The 17,826-nt window shown below is 35.2% G+C and overlaps 1 protein-coding gene across 2 annotated transcripts in view; it reads left to right on the top strand.

Moving 5' to 3' along the window:
- The window catches only part of LOC127866295 (protein FAM149B1-like), a 108,690-nt gene that overhangs the window by 7,998 nt on the left and 82,866 nt on the right, over positions 1-17,826 (top strand). Inside the window, exon 2 of one of the 2 annotated variants that reach the window (XM_052406758.1) lies at positions 7,236-7,416. The exons of the other annotated variant lie outside the window; for it this stretch is intronic. Coding sequence (XP_052262718.1) covers positions 7,286-7,416 — 131 coding nt within the window. The 5' untranslated portion in view covers positions 7,236-7,285. The remainder of the gene's footprint in view (positions 1-7,235; positions 7,417-17,826) is intronic. 2 annotated transcript variants of the gene reach the window in all.

Below are 17,826 nucleotides of genomic sequence, written 5' to 3'. Positions count from 1 at the left end.
CTGGTGAATATTTGCTTCTCATGAATTTTGTATGATTACACTGTATGCATTCATTGTTTTACCGCAAGATATGGTTTGTATCCAAAGCATTCTTAATGTAAGTCAGTACGTCATTTGTATTGAATAATACAAAATTTACAAAATGTCAACTGGTGTAAAATATTTATGATAAGCTTGATCATTGTAAACAGTTTTGATGATAATTATTGGCCTTATTGTTTATTGTTCAATATTTTTACACAAAACGCTTATTGAGGCAGATACTGAAAGGTATTGTTTTTATTCAATAGTTGTTCTGCCTTATTGGCACATTGTTATGTTTAGAATTGATATAATCTGTTTGAAGAGTTTTGAACCAAGAAGAAGGGTCAAGTGGCAAGTTTTTAAATTAAATGATTGAACGTGTAGTGCAAATTTAATGGTGTATATGATAATTGCTTATGATATCTAATTAAGTACATTACTATGTGTTAAATAGCAAAACATACAATCTTAGATACTGCTAAAATGGAATGATACTTATTTTAGCCTGGCAATGGGAAAATGGTGTTTAATGCATTTGCTTAAAGTGTTGTCCAAGATTAGCCTGTGCCATCCACACACTCTTATCAGGGACAACACTGTCCGCTTTTATGATATTTTGCATACATGGACTCCTTGCAAAAATTCAATTAAGGCGAAAGCTTGATCTCTGATTAGCCTAGGCTTTATGCACATGCATTAAACCTTGTGTCATCCCTGATTAGCCTAGGCTCTGTGCATATGCATTAAGCTTATTGTGTCATCCCTTATTAGCCTAGGCTCTGTGCACATGCATTAAACCTAGTGTCATCCCTGATTAGCCTAGGCTCTATGCACATGCATTAAACCTAGTGTCATCCCTGATTAGCCTAGGCTCTATGCACATGCATTAAACCTAGTGTAATCCCTGATTAGCCTAGGCTCTATGCACATGCATTAAACCTAGTGTCATCCCTGATTAGCCTAGGCTCTATGCACATGCATTAAACCTAGTGTCATCCCTGATTAGCCTAGGCTCTATGCACATGCATTAAACCTAGTTTTCCCATAGTGAGGCTCGTTTATGATCCTGGAGTCACAAAACTCCAAAGCCATGACAATTTTGAATTAATTTATTTTTGCAAAGTCATCAACTTTATTATAAGGCATTTAATGATGATAATTAAACAGCCCCGAATTTATCAGCATCTTATTTAAAAATGTATGTAATATGAGATTTTGCTCTGTACATGACATTGTACTGCATGGATTAAAGCCATATTATCCAACCCCTGAAACTCTTTCCTCCATGAAAATCCGGCCTTTAATAAATATTACTTTAAAGCTCACCTAAGCATTAAGTGCCCAAGGTGAGCTATTGAGATCAGTTTATGTCCAACGACATGCAGTGTGTTTGTTCACAAATCATTCAGATACCATTTCCACTATTTCACAGTCACTGTGTAGTTTCATGTTGTATTATAACTTTGCAGTTCAATCCACATCAAACAAACACTGCCAATGGGAGGCATGTTGACTGAGTTCAGTAAATATTGTTCAATTCATTCTTTTGGGTTCACCATGACATTGTATTTAACTCTTTCCCCCATAAGAAGCAAAGTGAAAATGGTTTTTATGCCCCCTTCGAAGAAGAGGGGGTATATTGTTTTGCTCATGTCGGTCCGTCGGTATGTATGTCCGTCCGTCCACCAGATGGTTTCCGGATGATAACTCAAGAACGCTTAGGCCTAGGATCATGAAACTTCATAGGCACATTGATCATGAATGCAGATGACCCCTATTGATTTTCAGGTCACTAGGTCAAAGGTCAAGGTCACTGTGACCCGAAATAGTAAAATGGTTTCCGGATGATAACTCAAGAACGCTTATTCCTAGGATCATAAAACTTCATAGGTACATTGATCATGACTCGCAGATGCCCCTTATTGATTTTCAGGTCACTAGGTCAAAGGTCAAGGTCACAGTGACCCGAAATTGTAAAATGGTTTCCTGATGATAACTCAAGAATAATTAGGCCTAGGATCATGAAACTTAATAGGTACATTGATCATGACGGGCAGATGACCCCTATTGATTTTCAGGTCACTAGGTCAAAGGTCAAGGTCACAGTGACAAAAAAAAATTCACACAATGGCTGCCACTACAACTGACAGCCCATATTGGGGCATGCATGTTTTACAAACAGCCCTTGTTTCAACCAGCATAAAACTAGAACAGCCTGCCAGTAAATCGCAGTCTGTTCAGTTTTTATGCTTTTTGCTGCTCATCAGTAACTAAGGGTTGGAAAAGGAGCCTTTTAAACTTGAATCTAATAAGAAAGGTATTTAATAAAATGTAACTTTCTAAGGGACTGCAAATGCGTCAAAATACGTATCTAAGTGGTATAAAGGGTTAACTTCTATTTCAGTTTCATCTCCTAAAAGCTGTATAGGGATTTACTTTATATTCTTTAACATCTTTTCTGTGTTTAAGTTTTTACCATACATTTTTTTTGTGTAATATTCAGTTCAAAAAGGATATATTAAATACATTCAGTTGGTTAACTTTTGTAGGTAAAAAACATAAGTTTAAAGGCAAGATAAAATTGTTCTTTGATGTTTGATAATCCATGCAGTCTTGTCAGGGGCTACTTTGTTCGCTATAAAGTAATGCAAAGATTTGTGGTCTCGGTGGACAGGATAGATTCTGACCTGCCTTCAAAACTTATATTTGTTATCCTCTTTAATATAAAGAATACAGTCATATGGATTATTTGTGGCATGTTCTAAAGTCATATCGCAGTTTGATAATCTTATCAGAGAATCCTATGAAAATGTTCAAAATACATCTCTTTTGTGTTTTCCACCATAAATTATGTACAAATTAATTGAAACTCTGTACAGCTTTTCTATTGTTGCATGTGTAACAGTTTTATCAAATCAGAATCAGAAAAATAAGATTTGGCAAGCATATTAAAGGGAACTTTTCACAGATTTTGGCAGATATTGAAGTTTTTCATTAAATGCTTTATATTGATAAATGTCAACATTGGATCTAAAAAGCTACAGTAAAAAACAAGAATACAAGTAAATAAAGAAAAAAAAAAGTAACTCTCAAGAAGGCTTTAACCACTGACCCCTGGAGTAAAAGTCTAATGCTTCGACCACTCAGCCGTCCGTGCTCATACAATGAGTGATGTATTTTATACTTTATATAATCAATCCTTTATAATTATCAGGTTTTTAAATCGTCAAAAGATGCATATAATGGATATTTTAGAGAATGGTAAATGTTCAGTATTACTGTTTCCACACAAATATCATAACTACAACGCAATTTGCGAATCTGAAAGTTTTTTAAAATTTTGTCAAACAAAACGTGAAAAGGTCCCTTTAAAATGTGGCTTCAAAACTTCAATTGTTCTATTTCTATAGCAATCCGTCTTTGTTATAAAATATCTGTTATGAGATATTTGTCGGCTTTTAATTAATGAAACACTTCATTGGCAATAATACATCTGATACTTATACTTTCAGCCAGTGCACGAAAATGATATTTTCCAATACTCATGCAGGAAGACATGTTCCATGGATTTTTAGCTCTGTAGATATGGCATAAACAATTTGTTTTTTGTTGAAAGAAAAGGATTGCCATTTTTTTTTTTTAATGCACTACACATTTGTTAACCAAAAGTAAATATCTTAATGGTCTCATCATAACAAAGTTTTGTTCAGCAGTCAAATATTAAAGAACACAATTTCCCCAAGGAATACCTGACATTGTACATGAAGTTTAATGGTGCAAGTTTTTTATCAGGACAAAGGATTTACATGTAATATATGAGAACTGTATAATTCTTACTTGTTATTGTTTACATCATGTAAACAAAACAAATTTAGCAATGCGTTTACAATTACAAATTTAACTAGAAATGGCGCGGCAGAGGCCGACGCGTATCCCCACGCCGCATGTTTGACCCAGGGGTGCCTCAGGGTTGGTAATGGAGCCATGCATAGTTGAGATTGACCGTATTGTCATAAGAGAAATTCAGTATCAATTAGAAGTGAATCGTTGTAGAAATGAAGAAGTTAAGTAAAAGGCAATTTTGGGTGGGTGTGGCCTACGTGGGCGGGGTGCCCCAGGGTTGATTATGGGGCTATGCATAGTTGAGATTGACCGTTTTATCATAAGAATAGTTCAGTATCAATTAGAAGTGAATTGGTTTAGAAATGAAGAAATTATAGTAAAAGGCAATTTTGTGTGGGTGTGGCCTATTTGGGCGGGGGGCGCCCCAGGGTTGGTAATCGGGCCATGCATAGTTGAGATTGACCGTATTGTCATAAGAGAAATTCAGTATCAATTAGAAGTGAATCGGTGTAGAAATGAAGAAGTTATAGTAAAAGGCAATTTTGGGTGGGTGTGGCCTATGTGGGTGGGGCGCCTCAGGGTTGGTAATGGGGCCATGCCTAGTTGAGATTGACTGTATTGTCATGCATAGTTGGGATTGACCGTATTGTCATAAGAGAATTTCAGTATCAACTTGAGGTGAATCGGTGTAAAAATGAAGAACTTATAGTAAAAGACAATTTTGGGTGGGTGTGGTCTATGTGGGCTGGGCGCCCCAGGGTTGGTAATGGGGCCATGCATAGTTGAGATTTACCGTATTGTCATAAGAGAGGTTCAGTATCAATTTGAAGTAAATCGGTGCAGAAATGAAGAAGTTAATGTAAAATAACATAAAAAATGAGTGAAAATCTCTGACCCGGCCCCGCCCCAACCCCCCATAACTTTTGACCCAGGGGTCAGATCAAAATTTCAAATAGAGCAGGGTCGCACATATGCTCATAGCTACCATGTGTGTAAGTTTCTAGGTTCTAGTGCTTATAGTGTAGGAGGAGAAAGTGGCCAGGACGGACAGACAGACAGACAGACGGACGGCGGAGATAACCTCAATATTCACATTTGAAAAAACATAGAACAATATTATTTGATATACTTATTTTTGACATACTGATGATACGCAACAACAAACAGGTTGGTTTGTAAAATCATGTGAGATTGCCAAACCATGCATCCATAGATATTATTATTGTTAATAATACTTTAAGGCTTTGAACATTTATTAATTCTGAACTATTTAATCATTTGCATTCATAAACAGTTCAATAGTCTTGAATTTTCCTTGATTATCAACCAAAACTTTTTAGCTCATAGAGTTTGAAAATGGTTCTGTTTGGTTGAAAAACATGGCCACCAGGGGGCATTTTAATTTTAGTGGCTATAGTAAAACCTTGTTAACACTCTAAAGCTCACGTTTATTGTCCGATCTTCATGAAACTTGGTTAGAACATTTGTCCCAATTATGTCATAGATGGGTTTACAAATATTTCCGTTTGGCTGAAAAACATGACCACCTGGGGGCGGGGCATTTTTCCTTATATGGCTATAGTAAAACCTTGTTAATAGTCTAGAGGCCACATTTATTGTCTGATCTTCATGAAACTTGGTCAGAAGATTTGTCCCAATGATATCTTTGAAAAATTCAAAAATGGTTCCAGTTGCGTCGTGTGGCGTCAAAATTTGCCTTGTTAACACTCAAGACGCCACATTTATTGTCCGATCTATATGAAATTTGGTCAGAAGATTTGTGCCCATGATATCTTGTTAGTACTCAAAAAGTTAAATTTATAGTTTTATCTTCATGAAACTTCGATCGTCAGAACATTTGAACAAATGATATCTTGGGCTGAACAGAACAGTTCATTTGTATCTCAGGTGAGCGACTTTTGGCCTTAAGGGCCCTCTTGTTTCATTATTTATATTATGTCTTTGACCTGCAGGCTAGCAGATAACAAAAAATCTTGTAAACCATAAGATAAAACAGTTGTGGCCTGTGTGTAAACAAGTGAAAAATTATGGCCGCAATTTAGTAAAGGGTCAATGCCACTGATAAGATGGGCTCACATTATATGGTTGAAAAGGCATATTATTTATATATGGTATTTGAACAATTCTTTTAAATATTGGTGCCGGTCGATATTGAATAACAATATACAGGGCATACACTTAACCATAAAGCCATGTTGAATTCAAGGTTTAAGTCACCACTCTGCTGTTACAGATCAAACTACAGCCTATTTAAAGAGTTTAAATACGTCGTGTATTGTTTTATACGTCTATTATTTTATTGAAGATAGTTTTACAATATCTGGCAAATTATAAAAATATATGTAGCTGTTTGAAGATAACAGAGTTAATACTGCTGCCTGCTGTGTTTCATTATATAACGAAATCAATGAAACACTTAAGTGGTGAAATGGGTGTTCATATAATTATAATAGACGAACAAAACTGACAGACAATGGAGAGATGATTGGAATTTGTGATCTAACATATTGAGCTACTGCTGATTTAACTAGAGATTATTTTAACTATTTTTCAATGACAATTGGGAGAATTATAGCTTGGATATTTTGTTCTATTCCAGTTCTTGTTTACCAAAATTGCTTTAGTTATTAAGAGGATAAAGTGATTAAGAGTGTTTTACCATTGGGTTATGCAAATGTATGTCTGAATGACCTTTTAAACCAAAGCCAAATGTATTTGTAATACCTTTAATATATTCTGAATTATGTCAGGCAAGAATCAACTTAAGAATTGAAATGTTAAAATTCAGTGCTTGATTATATGAAAACGTTCAAACCTGTATCTAGTCTTGATTTTGAATGTGTCGAATCAATTTGGACGTTAACCAAGATTTTTTATAGACCAGTGTAAACAGAAATGTGAAGAAGTGAATACAGGGATTTGTATTAATAAGATTGAAATTTAAAAGATATTGTGCCTGCTGAGAAAAGATTTCAATGGGATGTTTTAGCAGTTTACTGCTTGAAGTTCAGAGTTGAATTGGCCTTTGGATCTAACCACAGCAGTTGTATATTAATGAACAATTTGTACTTCTCCTTGATATAAATGTGTCCTATCAATGGAACATTACCGAGTGTAACTTTATTTAAGTGTAGTATAGTACATAGGTTTTAGAATATATGTGTGAAATGGATTATGCCATTAACCTAATCTTGGAATAATTGTTCACAAGAAAAAAGAAGGAAATTATATATAAATGGTTGGTTTTAAAAGATTCAAATAAAAAATGGTGACTGATCTTTAATCAAAATAAATATCGGAAATTAATGGTTATTACCAAAAGTTTCAAAATCAAACATTTCTTTCAGTTAGTGTCACTTGAGTGTTTTCAAACATGGGCTAGTGATTTGAAGTGACCATGTTACATTTGGAGATTGTGGGCATGAGTCCCAGAGCAGGTGGGGCTATGCGTATCGGATATACCGACCGGTCGGCAAGCGTTACACCAACCCTCCGTGAGGCGCATACACCTTCTCTGCTATTGTCAAGGTATGTGAAACATGGACATTTTTATCAGTGGTATTTGGTTGGTGCCGTTTTCTTCATGGAATGGATTTTCGCAGCAGTCTCATCTGTTTTCTTTGCAATGCACTGCTTATTTAATTACAATTCATGTGTGACCAATGCAATCCATTGTCAATTGAAATTCCTTCTTGTTTTAAATCTTAAAAAAAAATCTGTACAAAGGTTTTATTAAAGGGCAGACTTATTCAAAACTTCCGTTTAGCCTATCTCAATTTAATGTTGTTATCAATTATGGTAAAATTACTACAAAACTATAACCACTCTTTGGAATCATTACAAGGTTATACCAAAAATAATAATGATGAAAGATTTTAAAAAGAATAGAAAACATTGTGTTAGGGTTTAAACTTGATCCCCTGGATCAAAAGACGTACCACTTGGCTATTCTTGCTTTTGTGACACTTAGCTAATCTGTCTTACTTGAATGTTTCTGCAATCTTTATTCCACAAAAGAAATTTCATTGTTTCCAGTATTTGATAGTTTATGAAATTATTGGTAATGTAATTTTTTTTTCCTTAATTTGATATACTTTTTTTTGGGGGGGGGGGGGGAGATACACAAACTTGGATAATTTTCAATTAAGCAAAAATCTTTTACTCGAGTCTGATAAACATTGTTTATTTCTTTTGTTATACATGGGCTGCTTCCTGAAAAAAGAAACATATACATGTTTGGATGTTGATGTGTATGGTGCATTCATTTTGAAGTTGAACAGTGAAAAAATAATAAAGTTACGCACTTCATGATGTCATGTAATGTTACATTTCCTGTGTGAGATTGAAGTCAGTTGAGTAGCTTTGAAAATATATCACATGCTGTATTTAAATTCTGTATGATTTCTCATCTGAATTCTATACCTTGTCATGTGGGGACAGAAACAATGTCAGCCAGTCATCTTGAAATACATAAATAAAAATTTTGAAGTCAGATCATTTGCCATATTTTCATGAAACTTGCAAAAGATATTATTTTGTAACCTATTGATATCCATGACGAGTTTTTGAAATGGTTCAGTTTATTTAAAACATTACTGCCTGAAGACAAGTCTCATATTAAATAAGAAGTTTAAAACATGTTATACAATTGCAAGACTATTTAAATATTAAGATTGTATATGATCATATAACAAGTATATTCTACTTTGTACCACAATCTTGACCTCACATCAGTATACGGCTGTTTTGCTCAGGTAATTTCTTTACTTTTATATTGGAATCTCATTTTATATACTGGTATAAATACCATACGTGAAAAATCAGCATTTCCTTACTTTCAAAATTCAAATATTTATGCCATTAATCTTTATTTCTGAACCCTTTTGCTAAATCTAGGCTTCTAGATGTGGAGCAATGAACATTGGAAGGGTCTCAGCTTGTTTACTATTTATTAATTTGCGCTCAGAGAAAACTTATGCATGTAAATTAAGCATCATCACAGATTAATCAATGGCTAAATCTGGGATACTTTCCATCTTAAATAAATTTTAATTCAGACAAAACTACTTTTAAAAGAAACATTCTGTAAAAGTCAAGGTGGATATGCTAAAACTTTCACAGGTCAATGACCTTAGTCTGAAGATTATTGTAAATTAAGGAATTTTAGATGAGACTTTAGGCAAATTTATGGCCCTTTGTCTGTTTTTCCACTACATACTATAAACAGGGGTGTGAATTTCCGATCGTGTTGTCCGGGGAAGATTTCCACAATCTGCGTAAATTCCTTTAAAAAATGGGGGAGGTGGATAGAACCAATTATGCGGGTGCATTTCATAAAAGGTTAAAACTTTCTGCATCTGTTTATTATTGGCTGCATCTTGCTCCGACTTTTACAGTTGAAAGAACTTGATGTTCATTATGTGTACACAATCATTAATAAAGGAATCGTGACAGCAACCTGAGATTTGGCTTAATTACGGCCCTTAACCCTTTGCATGCTGGTAAATTTGTTGTCTGCTAAAACGTTGTCTGCTGAATTTCTAAAATTTGCATTTTCTTTGATTTTTTTCAAAGAATACTATCAGAATAGCAAACAGTTTGGATCCTGATGAGACGCCACGTTCTGTGGCGTCTCATCTGATTCCAAACTGTTTGCAAAGGCCTTCAAAATTCGGTTCCAGCACTGAAAGAGTTAATATTCTGGTTTTCTGTAGAAGATAAAGTTTATTGTTCTTTTGGGGAAACAGTGACGCTGACACATTTCCTGTTATGTTTATTATGTCCCCCACCACTATAGTGGGGGAGATATTGTTTTTGCCCTGTCTGTTGGTTTGTTTGTGTGTTTGTTTGCGCAAACTTTAACATTTGCAATAACTTTTGCAATATAAAAGATAGCAACTTGATATTTGGCATGCATGTGTATCTCATTTTGAGTGGTGAAAGGTCAAGGTCATCCTTCAAGGTCAAATATATAGCTTCAAAGCGGCTCAAAGGGGACATAGTGTTTCTGACAAAAACATTTCTTGTTTTTTATTTGCTCTCTCTTGCTCCTGTTGTTCAGGGGCAAAACTCAGTGGCACAACTGAACAATTTGGCACGGCCTGAAGACCTAGAAAGAAAACATTCTCCCGTTGACTGCAAACAATGTGTATTGTTGACATTGATTACCGGTACCTACAAAATGTTGGTTCAAGTCTTTTGTCAATAAAAGAATATTTGCTCCAACCTGTGTAAATTTGACGAAAAAGTAAAGAGTACCTTGACAAAAATGTGATCAGAAAATCGATGGTCATTGAAACATAATTGCTTTTATGTTTGAAGATTGAAGGGGTTATTACCATAATGATCCTGTACTTTCTATATACTTATTATTTGCTTTGTGTGTTCAAAGTACCTACTAAATTCATGTAAAGAAGAAAAAAGTGCATGATATTAATTATACCTATTAACTTTCATGAATGGCAGGATAAATGACAAAATCTGTTCAGATTTTGTGGTTGTCTAATTTTTTTGTCATATTTGTTGTACTTTTTTTGTATCATAGAAAGGTGTGTGTCCGCCATCCGTGTCGTGCTAAAACCTTAACATTTTGTCAAGGTTTTGAACATTGGCTCTAAAATCAAAGTGCTTCAATCTACAACTTTTAAATTTCATATAAAGGTGCACCTTGATGAGTTCTACATGCCACACCCATTTTTGGATCACTGCGTCAACAGTCAAGGTCACCGTGACCTTTAAAAAAAAAATAAAATCTGACAGTCTTTCATTTATTAAAAACTGCACCTGCAGCCAAGCCTGGCACCTGTTATACGGTGCTCTTGTTTCTTCTTCTTGGTACTTTAATCCTTTAAACACTAGCTATTTTAATAGCCATACCAACATGTTTTATGTTATTCATGGTACACAATAGTTATGACATTTAACTATTTTTAACTTATCAATAAAACATGCACAAAGCTAGTAGTGCTCATCAGAAAATGTGCACTCGTCCTAAGCTTAGAGACTTAAATTGTCAGAAAAGTGGCCAAATTAGGGTTTTGTCTTTATGAAAGTGTGAAAAGAAAGATTAAATAATAAAAATAGCTTTAATTTGGACATTGTATCTGGGGACACTGTTTTCTTTTATTTAAAAACCATCAGTTTATAACATTGGGCATGTTTATTTGCCCCCTTTTATTTATACCCGCAGTTTATTAACACATTTATAAATTGGTTATCAAAATGTTATAAGCAACAGACCATAGAATCTATAGTACCTCTGGGCATTACGACTTATTTATCTGTGTTATGCAAGATTTAGGAAAAAAAAGTAATATAGGGATATAAACAAAGCTGACTGATTCAAAAATTCACATTCACTCCAAATCACATCCCATATGAACTGTTATTATTTAAATGACAGATATGATTGATGCATACAACTGGTCAGCATGTTTTGTGAGTAGGATTTAGGGTTAGTTTTTTTGTGGTGATGTGAAGATCTGTATTACAACTATTTACCAGTATAGAGCATTGCTTTTTTTCTCGTCTCATTGCATCTTGTGAAATCAGGGCCTGTCTTGCAATTTTGGACTGGGCTTCAGACTGAATGTGGCAGAGTCAGGCATTGGCTGCTGTTGTGTTCATGTCATTAACTTGTTTTTATGCTCTCCCAAAATTTATTTTGGGGGGAGCATATTGTCTCCGCTTTGTTTGTCCGTGTGTGTGTCTTTCTGTCCGTCCATGCACATTTTTGTCCGGGCTATTTCTCAGCAGCTAATGACCGGAATTCAATTAATCTTTATGGAAAGCTTCACTACCAAGAGATGTGTATATTATCAGCGGGTTCTAGTCGGATAATTTTTCACAGAGTTATGGCCCTTTGAAATTTTCTATAAAAAAATTATTGTCCCCCCAACTACTGTGCCCCATTTTTGTCCGGGCTATTTCTCAGCAACTAATGACCGGAATTAAATGAAACTTTATGGGAAGCTTCTCTACCAAGAGGAGATGTGCATATTATCAGCGGGTTCTGGTCGGATGATTTTTCACACAGTTATGGCCCATTGAAATTTTCTATAAAAAATGTCTTGTCCCCCCAACTACTGTGCCCCATTTTTTTCCGGGCTATTTCTCAGCAATTAATGACCGGAATTCAATGAATCTTTATGGGAAACTTCACGACCAAGAGGAGATGTGCATATTATCAGCGGGTTCTGGTCGGATAATTTTTCACAGAGTTATGGCCCTTTGAAATTTTCTATAAAAAATTATTGTCCCCCCAACTACTGTGCCCCATTTTTGTTTGGACTATTTCTCAGCAACTAATGACCGGAATTCAATGAAACTTTATGGGAAGCTTCACTACCAAGAGAAGATGTGCATATTATCAGCACATTCTGGTCGGATGATTTTTCACAGAGTTATGGCCCTTTGAAATCTTTTATAAAAAAATTATTGTCCCCCCCAACTACTGTGCCCTCAAGACGTTTCCTTTTATCTGAATATATAGTGCAATATTGTGACAAAAAAAACTTTTGGGGAGCTTCACCCGTCTCCGACAGTTTTTGTTAGTAATCATGTCTGACCTGCAATGTCTTTCTAGAAAAATTGTTGATAAAAACCTGCAGGCTCTTGTCTAGGCATTTATAAATTTCCCATGATTCAGTACAGCCAAGGAGGACTGTGTTCACAATGGTTTTGAAGACATGGAAGATTGTTTTCAAGGCACTTTTATGTATCAATCTTGATCAAACTGGGTCAGAATATTTTTCTTTACACTATGATAATGACTTCCTTTTCTGGGTCACATTTGTTAAAAAACTTGGTCACCAAGTTTAGACAAATTTTGAATCACTCTAGAAATCACATTAATAATTTAATCTTGATATTATGGTTTATCAGAATCTTTTCCTTTCAATATCTACAAGTTTAAATCTGGGTCAAATGTGTCTGAATACTAGGCCATCAGGTCTAAGTTAAGAAAAACATCTTTAACACTTTTGATGAAACTATGTCAGAAGTTTCATCTTTATAATACCAAGGTCTAGTAAAAACCTTGGTCAAGTGGGGTCACTTTTATATCTCAGTGTTGATGAAACATTGTCGCATGTTCAGAATGTTTATCATTGTAAAAGGCCAAGTTTGAATCTTTTTTAAGAGGGAAAAAACAAGGTAACCAGGTCAAGTATTCTTTAATTGTCCATGAAACTCAGGTGAGTGCTTCAAAGCCATCATGCACCTCGTGTTTTATTAGCTCAACTGAGCACAACGAACTAATGGTGAGCTTTGTGTTTGCCTTTTGTCTGTCGTGCGTAATCTGTTGTCAAAATTTACATTGTTAACACTCTAGAAGCCACATTTATTGTCCAACCTTCAGGAAACTTGGTCAAAACATGTGTCAAAATAATATCTCAAACAAGTGTGAAAATGTTTGGGGTTGGTTGAAAAACATGGCCGGCAGGGGAACTAGGCAGTTTTCCATAATATAATAAAGCCTTGTGAACACTCTTAGAAGTCCAATGTACATCATGAAACTTTGTCAGAACATTTGTTCTTAAGATGTCTTGGTTTAGATTGAAAATGGTTATGGTCTGTGGCCTCCTGGGGGCGTGGCATTTTTCTTTATATGGCTAAAGTAAAACCTTGTTAACACTCTAGAAGTCGCATTTTTAATCCAATCTTTAGGGAATTTGTTCAGAACATGTGTCCCAATAATATATTTAAAATGAGATCAAAAATGGATCGGGTTGGTTGAAAAAAATGGCCACCGGGGGGGGGGGGGCAGTTTTCCTTTAATGACAATAGTAAAACCTTGTTAATTTTCTAAAAGTCACATTTTGGTCAAATCTTCATGAAACTTAGTCAGAACATTTGTTGTTATTATACATGTGTATCATAGGTGAGTTCAAAAGGTTTCAGTTTGTTGAAAAAACATGGTCACCAGGGGGCAGGGCATTTTTCCTTATATGGCTATTTTAAAACTTTGTTATCTCTCTAGAAGTCACTATTTCAGTCCAGTCTTCAGGAAACTTGGTCAGAACTTTTGTCCCAATAATATCTTGATTGAGATCGAAAATAGATCCAGTTTGTTGAAAAACATGGCCACCTGGGGGCGGTGCATTTTTTCTCATATGGCTTAAATAAAACCATGTTAACACTCTAGAAGTAACATTTATGATCTCAAATCTTTATAAAACTTGGTGAGAGAATCTGTAGAAATTATAGTTCGAAAATGATTATGGTTTGTTGAAAAACATGGCCCCATGGTGGCTGGGCATTTTTGCCGAACCTTGTTTACACCGTAGAAGTTACATTTCAATAAAAATGAAAGTTAGTCAGCACTTGTTATACTGACTTTGATTGATTTTTCAAATCTTTTTCGGTTTGTTGAAAAACATGGCTGCTGGTGGCCAAGGTAATTTTCCTTATATGGCTATAGTGAAAACTTGTTGATGCTATACTAGCCACATTTATTGGAAAGTCTGCATGAAACTTGGTCAGAACAATTGTCTCAATTAAATATCGCATTAGATTGGAACTGGGTCATGAGAGCTCAAAACTGGGTCACTAGGTCAAATACAAAAAACATATTAATACTTTTGAAATCACCTTTTTTGTCCAATTTTTATGAATTAGCTTTCTCAGAATAGTCTACTTCCTTTGGATCTCAGGTAATCAATCACCTTAGGGCCCATATGGTCCTCTTGAACAAACAGTGTGGACAATAAAGTTTAACACAGTAATTTCCAAAAAAATGAACAATAATAATGAGATTTTTGATACTTTGCTATCTCAGATTTCAATACCAAACACGCATGATTCGAAATGTGACCTTAAGTTCTAGATTGTTGATTCCGTTCCTTTATGGAAAGTAAAGAAAGTACAATATCCTGTTTTAAATATTTATTTGCACAAGGTAAGGTATCTGCTTATGTAGGATTTATATGTTTACATGAGACATAGAAATTTTAAGGGAAAATCCTTGTATCTTGGTTTTTGATAAGACCGAAGTCTTATGTCAACATCATTAATAATTTATAGAACAATATTGCTCTGATTGAAGGCTAATATTGAACCCACTTTAAGAGATAAAATGTGTTTTTGGCAAAAGTTGGCAAACTGATCTTGTTGTCTCTGTAGGGCCAGCTTGAAATTAAATACATGGTTTTGTTTTATGCAAATGTTGTAGTATGAAACATTCTATCATTATACCCCCATGACTATTGGTAATTGGGGCTATATAGGAGGCACTTTGTCAGTCTGTTTGTAGGTCTGTCGGTCTGTCCCAAATTTTCATCCGATCTTCACCAAACTTGGTCACAAGTTGTATCTAGATGTTGTCTAGGTCAAGTTTGCATATGGGTCATGCCGGATCAAAAACTACGTCAAGGGGTCACTTAGTACGTTTTAAACAGAAAGTTTTTTCCGGACTATAGCTATGTAATTTATCGTTAGATTTTAAAATGACTTGGTGCATTTGTTCACCATCATGGAGCAGTGTGTCATGCAAAAGAAGTACGTCAATATCTCAAAGGTCAAGGTCACACTTGTAGTTCAAAGGTCAAATGCTTGTCCAGGCCATAACTTTGTCATTTATTGTGAGACTTTAAAATCATTTGGCACATTTGTTCACCATAATTGGACGGTGTGTCCTGCGAAAGAATAACATCAATATCTCCAAGGTCAAGGTCACACTTTGAGTTCAAAGGTATAAAATGGCCATAAATAAGCTTTTTTGGGCCATAACTATGTCGTTCATTGTGAGAAATTAAAATCAGTTGGCACATTTGTTCACCATCATTGGACGGTATGTTGGGCGAAAGAATTTTGTTGATATCTCCAAGGTCAAGGTCACACTTTGAGTTCAAAGTTAAAAAATGGCTATAAATTAGCTTGTCCGGGCCATAACTATGTTGTTCATTGTGAGATTTTGAAATCATTTGGTACATTTGTTCACCATCATTATACGTCCATTACCATTGGTAATTGGGGGCTATATAGGAGTCACCTTGTCGGTCTGTCAGTCCGTTGGTCGGTCTGTTGGTCTGTCAAAAATTTTATCCGATCTTCATCAAACTTGGTCACAAGTTGTATCTAGATGCGGTATAGGTCAAGTTTGAATGTGTCCTGCCGGGTCAAAAACAAGGTCACAGGGTCACTTAGTGTGTTTTAAACTGAAAGTTTCTCCGGACCATGACTTTGTCATTTATCATTAGATTTTAAAATAACTTGGTAATGTTCACCATCATGGGACGGTGTGTCATTTGAAAAAAGTACATGAATATCTCTAAGGTCAAGGTCACACTTGTAGTTCAAAGGTCAAGTGCTTGTCCAGGCCATAACTTTATCATTTATTGTGAGATTTTAAAATCATTTGGCAAATTTGTTCACCATCATTGGACGGTGTGTCACGCAAAAGAATTACATCGATATTTCCAAGGTCAAGGTCACACTTAGAGTTCAAAGATCAAAAATTGCCATAAATGAGCTTGTCCAGACAATAACTATGTCGTTCATTGTGAGATTTTAAAATCATTTGGCACATTTGTTCACCCTCATTGGACGGTGTGTCTTGGGAAAGAATTTTGTTGATATCTCACAGGTCAAGGTCACACTAAAAGTTCAAAGGTCAAAAATGGTCATAAATGAGCTTGTCCGGGTCATAACTATGTTGTTCATTGTGAGATTTTAAAATAATTTGGCAGATGTGTTAACCATCATTGGCCGGTGTGTCGTGCGAAAGAATTTTGTCGATATCTCGAAGGTCAAGGTCACACTTTGAGTTCAAAGGTCAAAAATGGCCATAAATGAGCTTGTCCGGGCCATAACTATGTCATTCTTTGTGAGATTTTAAAGTTACTAGGTACATTTGTTCACAATCATTGGACAATGTGTCATGCAAAAGAATTATGTCAATATCTCCAAGGTCAAGGTCACACTTGGAGTTCATAAGTGAAAAATGGCCATAAATGAGCTTGTCCGGGCCATAACTATGTCATTCATTGTGAGATTTAAAAATGACTTTGTACATTATTTTTGTTCACAGTCATTGGACGGCATGTCATGCGAAAGAATTCAAGAGTGCAAAGGTCAAAATGGCCATAAATAATAGTGGCATAATAATTCTAAAAAATCGCCATAAATAAGATTCTCTTGTTTTGTGAAGACAGCATGCAAATTAGTCTGTGTTAATGCGGCAGGTGGGAGTATACGTCTGTGACATAGCTTTAGTTTGACAGTGTGTCACGCAAAATAATGACATCAATATCTCGAAGGTCAAGGTATCACTTTGAGTTCCAAGGTCAAAAATGGCCATAAATGAGCTTGTCCAGGCCATAACTATATCGTTCATTGTGAGATTTTTAAATCATTTGGCATATTTGTTCACCATCATTGGCCGGTGTGTTGCGCGAAAGAATTACGTTGATATTTCTAAGGTCAAGGTCACACTTTGAGTTCAAAGGTCAAAAATGGCCATAAATGAGCTTGTCCAGGCCATAATTATGTCATTCATTGTAAGATTTTAAAATCATTTGGCACATTTGTTCACCATAATTGGATGGTTTGTTGCGCAAAAGAATTATGTCAATATTTTCAAGGTCACACTTTGAATTCAAAGGTCAAAAATGAGCTTGTCCGGGCCATAACTATGTCGTTGATTGTAAGATTTAAAAATCATTTGGCACATCTGTTAACCATTATTGGACGGTGTGTCATGCGAAAGTATAACGTCGATATCACCAAGGTTATATAAGGTCAAACTTTGAGTTCAAAGGTCAAAAATGGCCATAAATGAGCTTGTCTTGCCCATAACTATGTTGTTCATTGTGAGATTTTAAAATCATTTGGCACATTTGTTCACCATCATTGAATGGTGTGTTGCGCGAAAGAATTACGTCAATATCTCCAAGGTCAAGGTCACACTTTGAGTTCAAAGGTCAAAAATGGCCATAAATG

This window comes from Dreissena polymorpha, chromosome 2 (genome assembly GCF_020536995.1).
Source record: "Dreissena polymorpha isolate Duluth1 chromosome 2, UMN_Dpol_1.0, whole genome shotgun sequence".
NCBI classification, from domain to species: Eukaryota; Metazoa; Mollusca; class Bivalvia; order Myida; family Dreissenidae; genus Dreissena; species Dreissena polymorpha.
The sequence above is the reverse complement of the archived record's forward strand: the minus strand, read 5'-3'. Positions and strand labels throughout refer to the sequence as shown.